The following is a 9,235-nucleotide window of genomic DNA, read 5'->3' on the forward strand; positions in this document are numbered from 1 at the left end:
AAAAAAGATTAATTCTAAACATCAAAATCTAAATCTAGAATTCACCGGTTCTAATCGGATATTTAATCAAATCTTACTAAGTCGAGGCTGATTTCTTTTTTTATCTTTTTGAAACCTATTCTGGTTTTCTTCGTAGCATTTGCAAATCAAAGCTTTGCCTCTGTGATTTCGCCTCTCTGCTATGATTCAGTGATTTTCTTACTTTCTTTCACCAGAAACTTTAATTAATCATTCTTAATAAGCAGTTCTTGAGAAATTTTTACAGCTTTCGTTATTTTTCTCACCCTGCTAATTCTGTCAACCCAATCAATTTTTTCAATTAAAATTGACTTATGAGGAAAGAAAACAATTTTCCATTTGTCTTGTCGCATTCGTTTTTTTTGTGATTTAGTACTTGTATACATCAGTCACGCACAATTCAAATGGTGAATTTTTGTGAGCGAAAAAAAACAGATAAGTTATAAAAATCACTTCCTAAATCTAGAAGTTACAGGTTCTAATCCAAAGCATAGTAAAATTTTACTAATTTAACTAACACATAGTAAAAAACGCCCATTATTAAATGTCGATGGAGAAATGCAAAGCGTTGAAGTTTTTTGATTGTTAAAAACAATTTATGATTGACACTTTTGTAACAACTTTGACTCAGTTTGAGAAAAAATGGATCATTGAGAAAATTTTAATTCCGCGGGAAAATCCGCAATTTAAAAAGCGTTGCCGAAATTTTAAATCAATGCGGTTTTTCACAAAGGAAACCGCAAAAACAAATCAACTATCACAACGTATATAAAAGTGACTCAAGTAAACTTTTTTGACCGGAAAAAACTCCGACAGCTAAAGTTTTCTATCAATTAAAAGATTGCGAACCTCTCAGACAAAAAAACATATTGAAGGTAAAAGGTAACAAATATGCAAAAAACGTCAATTCGCGTAGGCAAGAGTTGACTCAGAAGGCTTTGGGGACATGGATATACTCCACCTCAATTGTTTTTACTTTCAAAAAAGCTAAGTTTTGGGTCAGAAACAGCGGTGGCATTTAACTTTTGTTTTCAGCACAGTGAAATTTAATTTTTTTAGGGACGGTTTAATGCATAGTTGGGTCGATGAAAATCATCATAATGAAACATAGCCAAAAGACTTTTGAGAAAAGATTCAATGAACGCAAGTAAACAGAAAAAAACTGGCTTGCTTTTCGACAAATCTCAATTTCCGAAAATCACAGAAAAAAGTAGATGCTCTTAAAGCTCTTCGAAGCTCTAGAAAAAATATGATCGGTTTTTTTGACAAAATAAACGAATTTTACAAAACTGGATCGATAAGGAAACTTTTTATTTCGCTTTAGCTAAAACCACACTTTCTTAATTCGAAGTCGATCAAGTTTTTCATGACTTTTACACTTTTGCTGTTCGATAGTGGAGTTTGCCTTTCTTCTAACAAAAGAAACGAACAGAACTTAAAAAAAAGTCAAACTGCAAAAAAGCTAATTTGAGCTTGAACAAATTATTAAACTTTTCCTAAAATAAAACAAAAAAAAATCATGGCGATCTATATAAAAGTCTGACTTACGTTCATCTATTCTTAAAAATGTCTAGTTTAAGGTAGTAATTAATATGGTTAGCTAGACTTAGATGGGAGTTTTGAAAATCTTCCTCTCGTTTGAGCAAAAATTGGCAGGGGTTTTCCAAAAATTCCTGAATGTAAATTGCCCGAAATGTAAAAAAGAGTTTAGATATTGTATTAAATTTGAAAAAAAAAATCAAAAGAGCTTATATCGACAGAACGTTCACATAGCGAAACTGAAGCTTTAGCAGCACTAAAACATTAACAAAACTAAAACTCGAAAGAGTACATAAGTTTGAACAGACACTCAAAACATCAGTGAAACGTTGAAAATTAGGTTTAGACTCTGCTATTGTCAAAGCTGAAACTGATATCTTCATTTGTTATACTAGACTGTCGTCTTTGCGACTTCTCCGAAGCTATCCCGCTATCGCTTGACTTTCTTCTGATCGACGAAGAGCTCTCGTTGTTTGCAGTTTGGCTCAGTCGCCTAGCAAAAACCGACGAATTTTCTCGTGGACGTCGAACTACGAAACTTGTCTCGGTTATTATTTTCGCATCTGCATTGCCAATCGTGCCCTCGCTCGGAATTGAAATTGAAACACCACGTGAATTTCGTTGATTCGGCTTCTGTTTGTTCGGTTTTGTATCGCCAAACATATTTGGCGTCATATCTGAAGAGCTTGATCGCCGAGGCAAGGAAAGTCTCGGAGCTCTACCATATTTATTGCCTTTCTTGGGTTTACTTATTCTCAGATTTCCCGTGGTATAATTTGGGTTGTACAGAAAGTCGTAAAATGGCCTAGTGTCGCGACCTCCTAAAATTAAATCACCAGTTGAAATTTCAGGATGTTTCATTCGTTCTTTGGACGAGTTGAAGGCCACTCTCGTTTTTGAGCCGAACTTTGATGCTGGTTTCGGACTTGGAACTTCAGTTCGGCTTCTATGCGAAGGAGCGGGAGATGAAAGAAGGTCGCCGAGTTGAGCAGAAGGTATTCGAAGCTTGGCAGAAAGAGTGTTTGTAATTTCAGTGTCACTTGGAATAGATGATGCAGAGTTGTTCCTAAAAGAAACACCCAGTTCACTTCCTGATCTTGTGCAAACTTTCTGTCGTAGCTGTTAATAACGTCGTCGTGTTTTCGCCATGGAAAAGCTACTCACAAGAATTACATTTTCGCCCTAATTTTTAATGAACTTTCATTGTTAAGTGCGCTATCGCGAAAAAGTTATATAAGTTTTTTGACGTTGAGCTTTTTTATTTGGCATTTAGACAAAATCAGGTGCGGATCTATTATTCACTAGAGGATGCGGGTTTTCAAAAACAAATTGAAAATGTTTGCCCGCTAAAGCTAGCCCTGGCAGTAATATATCAAAGGAGTTCATTACTGAAATGAACTTCGAATACTAACTTGAAGGGATCTTTAGTGTCCGGGTCAAATAAGAACGACTGCACAATATACTCTTTCTTTTTCTCTTTTCCTTTGTCTTTACTTAGGGTATCTTCTTCTGCAATGGTGCTCTTATTAGTCTTCTTCGCATGGGGACTCTTCGATTTAATGCGACGGCGACCCTTGCTGATTCGTTTGGCTGCACTTTTACGCGACTCTGTGTTGATCAAAGACCACCGGTTGTACCTGAAAAAAATCCAAGTTTCAAATAAATTTCAGATAAAAAATAATTTGTTATATTAATTTACAGCATATGTAATTGAGTTTTTGAAATAACTTTAGTAATTTCAACTGCATATGAAGTTATTGAAAATACTAAAGTGAATATGAAATAATTGCAATAAAAAACTAAAAGTAAATATGAAATGATTTGAGGCCCATATATTTTCAAATATATTTTCACGGTTTTAAAATAAATAGAGTTTCTAAAACTTGACGAGTTTCTAAGAGATCTCTATTTCACTCGATCGATTTCAGCTCTCACCTTATTGGATATGGCTGCATACTCTCTCTTTTCCCGTCTCCCTTCTCACCCTGGTCCAATTCCTTCTTATCCCCACCCTTATCACCACTCTTATCATCATTATCATCATCATCACTCCCACTCTGCTGTAAGTCTGGTCTGTACCACGAACTGGATCTTTTACCTCGCTCGTTTAGAAAAGAGGAACTCCCGCGCTCTTTCATGCCTGATTTAAAAAAAAATTCATTATGAGGTCAAACTATGCACTGGATAGGCGGTCAATTTTGTGTCTGTATGTTCCTGGATTCCAGAGACCATTTCCGTGATTCCAGAGACAAAACATGTTCGAAAATGTAAGTTGGTTCCACTTAGGAAATTTCCATGGATTCCGCGTACAAATAACTGCAAAGTAATTTTTGTCGGCACATCAATTTTGCTGCGGATTCCCGAATGTAGTTAGTTGTTCCGGATTCTGCAAAAGTGAGCGGATGCCGCAAATTTATGCGGATTCCGTTTACAATTTGCGGATTCCGCTTACAATTTGCGGATTCTACTTACAGTTGCGGATTCCACGACAACTTTAGTTTACTATTATTATAATTATTATTTGTTCATGGGTTTCACAAGCGGTTCTGGATTCCACAAATGTTGTTGGGGATTCCGCAAAGCTGTCTGTTTTGGAGTGTTTTGGAGCAACACAGTGTTTTAGCTAGTTGTCAGTGGAATCCAAAACAGCACAGAAGATAAAAAAAATAACAAAGTTGCGGATTTTGCGACAAATTTGACGTTGACCTGTTGCAGAATCCGCTTACAATTCACAAAATGGACACTTTGACCCCGTAATGTTTTTCAATTTGAAGTTTTTGAACTTAAATTTCAAGATTTTTTAATGTTATACGTTTTTCTCCCTCTTATGAAAAGTGAGCATTTTAACGCAGATTTTAGTAATTTTAATTTACGCAGGTTTTAGTAAATATACCGGGGCGGCTTTAGAGGGGAGGCAAGGAGGCGTACGCCCCTTCCCCCCTGCTCAGGGATTCGACTCCCTGTCGACCTAAAAAGTCCACCTTTTGTATTTTTCTGAAATCTCCATTTCTGGCTGACACACCCAAAAGCTTTTCTAGGCGCCTTTAGCCCCAAGATGTACTAATTTTGAGGGGAAGGCGCGCGCCGAAAAAACGCAACTTTTCAGTCAAAATTATCTACAACTTTCCTGAAACACCATTTTTGAACTGTTATTTCAAAATTTAGCCAACGGCGCAGTATATTAGGCCAAAACATAGTATTTTTTTATTACTTTGAGAGAGATCGGAAAACCCATTTGGTCAACATAAAAAGTGCTCGAGAATTTTTTTAAAATAGAAAATAGAAGTTCCACATAGAAAATTCTAGATCCGCCCCTATATATGATTAATGAAATTTACAATATTGAGCAAACAAGCTATTTATATAGCTAGAGTTTACGGTTGGTCCCATACCTTTCGGGTTCCATAGACTATGCGTGCTAGGATACTGGTCCAACAGTTCGATGCTTGGTCGTTGCAGTCTACTAGGCCTAGCTGCTGGCTGTCGTTCGGCTGACACAGTATTTCGGACACCACTCATTTCTATACGTTTGAATCAGTGGCGTGCGCAGAAATTTTCTAGGGGGAGGGCGGTTTTTCGAAAAATAAATTGAAAATTTTGTCTACCTTTTTTAGGTCCACCAATTTGATGTTCCAAGCTCTCCAAAATTACTCTAAGGACCCTATTTTGTCGAAAATTTTCTGCGCCGCAGGAAAACTTAAAAAACAACAAATCAACACTCAAACTTTAATGAAGAAAGAATTTAAATCAAAAATTGTGAAAATGAAAACAAAAAAGACTTTTTTTTGTATAAAATTAATTGAAACCACTAATCTCATTTTTGGATTCCTGAAACAAGAAAGGCGAAAGCCGAGTTACCTTGATTCGGCTTGTTCTTCTGAGACCCGAGCGAGCTTCGTCGCGGCTGATTTGGATTAACCACTTTCGACTGTTTAGCTTCTCGGAAAAGACTTTCAGACGGTCGCTCTGTAACGTCAATAATAATCGGGGCTTTCGAATTTCTTGGAGGAATTCGGACAATAGATTTCTTTTCAGGCTTCTTCTCATCAATAGGTTTTTTGTTTTCGTCTTTCTTCCGGTAGTTACCTGCAGTGTTGCCGATTGAGCTCAAACTCGCTTTTACGAATTCAGGCAGATTTACTAGAATATAATTCCCTTGCTTAAAAATTTCAAAGAGGAAATTGTTATTAAAGATGAAATTGTTATAAGCATCAATTTCATGATGTAATGATCGCTTTTTACAAGATCGATTATGAAAACTTAATATTCTTGTCATAACATAATTAGTCGGCACGCCAGTTTGTGTAGAAAATCGCACAATGTGAACAATCAATTACTGGTGAAATTGGCAGGTGAGGGAAAAGGAAAAAAGAACTGTTATTCTAAAAACGCAAAATACTGGATCAAACCATTAAGAGTATTGAACTAATTGTTTATCTAAGTTTATTTTGAGCGAAGGTCAAAAATTGAAAACAGCCTCTGTGGGTATGACAGAGCAGAATATTCTTTCGAGAAAACTTTGACTTTTCATTATTATTTTGAATATTTCCTCGCTCTTGTTTTGTTCTTCTTGTTCTTAAATTCTTCATATGACTCAATACTTTTGAAAAATGTCAAATTAGATGTCAAGTGTAAGTTATTTTTGTGTCCCGTATTTTTCCAGGCAAATAAAAACAAAATATGTAATCAATTTCAGTTGAAAATGACAAGAAATAAGAAGAATTTCGGCTTGAATTGGTGTGCTTGTCTCGTTTTCCTTTTGCAGTAGAGAATGAGTAATGACTTGAGCCTGTGACCAGTGAGTATCGGGGGGCCATCTCTATCTTGGGAGAGACATCCTTCACGTCCTTCCATCTCCCCCTCTCTGGTCTCCTCACTATCTCATACGTCGGCTCACTTGTCTCGGGGTCTGAAATAAAAACACTGGGTCTTAAGATGCAACTGATCCAACGACAGGGATGCGGTGGTTAAGTGGTTACGTTTCAGCCTCTTAAGCGAAAAGTCAGATGTTTGAGGCCCACCCTGATTCGTGCTCGTTCCTAGCGTGTGAGTCAATATTACCCAGCCCTAGATCTTAAACGGGCGGAAAAGTGATTCTCTTAATTAAATTATTTCATAGATTATTTTAAAAACAACAAATTTAGAAGATTAGACCAAACAAAATTGACAAAATTATTAGTTTCAACCAAACAAAAATTGACAAAAAAAACGAATCGCAATTGACCAATAGTTATAAGAAAATAACTTAACCAAATAAATATTTAAATTCATGTTTCAGAAATATATGGGTAATTTTTTTGGCAAATTGCATTGAACAATAGCGAGCTTTTGGAGATTGGGAGGTAAGGGGAAATAATTCTTCTTTTAGCTATTCGAATCTTTTGGCAATATTCTAAGACATCCTTTTTAGTGAACCAAACTAAAACTTTTATAATTCCGCTTTTGGCGTAATGTACAATCAAGTTAAGAGAGGAAATCACACCAAAAAACGGAAATCTTTGGTCAAAGTTTTCCTAAAAAAACCGATAAATGGCAGCTTTGGTCTGCGTTTAAGAAATCCCGGATTGTCTTTTATAAAACAAAACTGCAAAATTTAAGTGCGTGAATGGAGTCTGTAGAAAAATGCTAGTCATACAACTTACATTCATGAAACTTGAATGATTAGTTATCACTATAAAGTTAAATATACAGTTGGAAAAGAGCCAACAGACAGTTGGAAAAGAGTCATGAACACAAAGAAACATAGAAAAAATGACTTGCTTTTTGAAAAACTTCAGCTTTCGAACCAGTTCTATGCTCAAACAGTTTCCAATTATTAATATAGTTCAAAAATTCAAATAACTAATACGATAGTCCAGTCACAGTCTTTCAACACCGAAGAATCAAAAATCACAAAGAAAATTTTTTGGATAAAAACCAAAGCTTTACAAACAGTCGCGTTTAAATTAGTGACATATAAATAATGTATGAAATTCAATAATTTAACTTGTTTGGGAAATCTCGTAGATTCATCTGCGTTATTATTGCCAATAAATTTATTGGGTTTCTCGAAAGAGAAAAAAAGCTGGTGTTGTTGGGCAAAACGCAAGAAAGAAAGCAGAAATTTTTATCAATAGAAAAATTGCATAGCATACATTTATGTTTGTAGAAAAATTGCCAACCATGCAAGAGCATTCATAAAAAAAACTGCTAACGGAGGTTTTTTGGTGTACGGACTAATAGGATAATCATTTTGTTTCATAAATTAAAATTTGATGGATAGCAGATTCTTTTATCCAGGATGCATGTCATTTTGTCATAATAGTGATTTTTCTTAGAAATATCAATTTGATTGAACTAGAAGAAATATTGACAAAATATCTGAAAAAAAACGAGACGGACAATCAGCATTACAGTCACGAGATGCAACGTTTTGCTTTTGACGAACAGATGAACGATTTTTTAAAACTTGTCGTTTTCTTTGCATCTGTATTACATAGCCAACAGACAATTGGAAAAGAGTCAATAAAGGCAAGTAAACAAAAAAACAGACTAATTTTTTGAAACTTTCGAACTTCAAAAAAAAACAAGTAAATGTTCTTCAAGAACTTTGAATAACAGAAGAATATGTGATTGACACTTTTTTGATAGAAATAACGCAGTTTAAGAAAAGTGGACCAATAAGTAAAATGAGTAAAATTTTTGTTTCGCTGCGAAATCGGATGACTAACTTCCATTTTCGAAGCTAGAATTATTGCAGCAATATTATTGCTTTCCGAATTTTTTGGCAATAAAATATTGTTTTTTTTCACATTTACAATATAATATTGCAATATATTGCAATACTTCCGAGAAGAAAAATGCAAGAAACAATGAATTGGAAACAACTATTCAAAATTATTTTTGTCAATACATTCTTTCACGGTATTAATGTCCCAAAATTTATGATTGTAATGAAGAAAAAGTTGCATTTGCAGATTAGCAGGCAGCATACTTTTCCGATAATCATTATAAATGGCCGGAAAATTACGTGCATTTAACCTAAACGCTGCTTTATTAATCAATTTAAGTATTGCAAAATATTGCAATATATTGCAGGATAAATATCAATATATTGCTTATGATAATTGTTCAAAATAGAATATTGCAATATACATATTGCAATATATTGCAATAGCAATAGTATTTTGATATGCCCTGGATAGAAGTCGATCACCTTTTTCGTGACTTTTACAATTTTGCTGTTCGATAGTGGAGTTTGCCTTCTTTTTAACAAAGGAAAGAACTGAACTTAAAAAGAAATCAAAAGGCAAAAGGCGAAAAATCAAAATTGAGCGTGAACAAATTTTAAGACTTTTTCCTGAAAAAAAATCGTCAAGACCTACACAAAAGTACTGACAACGTTCATTAATCTTAATCACGCAAAAAGAAAACCGTGTTCCCCGAACAAAAGTCAAATAGCAAAGAAGTGATCTTGAGCCTTAACAAATTTCAAGAGTTTTCCTGAAGAAAAAAAAACAAAAAACAAATCTTCAGCACCTCTATAATAGTCTGAACTATGCTCATCGACTCTTAACATAAATATTGATACAACAAACCTTCCATCACAGATTCAGCGGAGAACTTCTTATCATCTGCACTCAGTTTGGCATCGATAGGTGCCTCTTCTTTTCCCTCTCTGTTTCCATCGTCGTTTCCC

The 9,235-nt window shown here is 34.9% G+C and overlaps 2 protein-coding genes across 2 annotated transcripts in view; both read right to left on the reverse strand.

Moving 5' to 3' along the window:
- Positions 1–9,235, reverse strand: part of LOC134841416 (microtubule-associated proteins 1A/1B light chain 3C-like) — a 393,097-nt gene that overhangs the window by 233,265 nt on the left and 150,597 nt on the right. The window lies entirely within an intron of this gene.
- Positions 1,900–9,214, reverse strand: LOC134841677 (uncharacterized). Its single transcript, XM_063857713.1, has 7 exons — positions 9,135–9,214; positions 6,341–6,466; positions 5,416–5,697; positions 4,950–5,078; positions 3,493–3,697; positions 2,970–3,194; positions 1,900–2,623 (listed from the first exon to the last, which is right to left on the reverse strand). Exons 1-7 carry the CDS (start codon positions 9,139–9,141, stop codon positions 1,900–1,902), a joined length of 1,698 nt encoding a protein of 565 aa, XP_063713783.1. The 5' UTR covers positions 9,142–9,214.

This window comes from Symsagittifera roscoffensis, chromosome 3 (assembly GCF_963678635.1).
Source record: "Symsagittifera roscoffensis chromosome 3, txSymRosc1.1, whole genome shotgun sequence".
NCBI classification, from domain to species: Eukaryota; Metazoa; Xenacoelomorpha; order Acoela; family Convolutidae; genus Symsagittifera; species Symsagittifera roscoffensis.

Excerpts from the sequence above, each read along its gene's own strand:
- LOC134841677 (XM_063857713.1), bottom strand. Across the intron at positions 3,195-3,492 it reads ATGCAGCCATATCCAATAAG|GTACAACCGGTGGTCTTTGA; the intron begins GTGAGAGCTGAA and ends GATTTTTTTCAG. Across the intron at positions 2,624-2,969 it reads GACACTAAAGATCCCTTCAA|GAACAACTCTGCATCATCTA; the intron begins GTTAGTATTCGA and ends TGTTTCTTTTAG.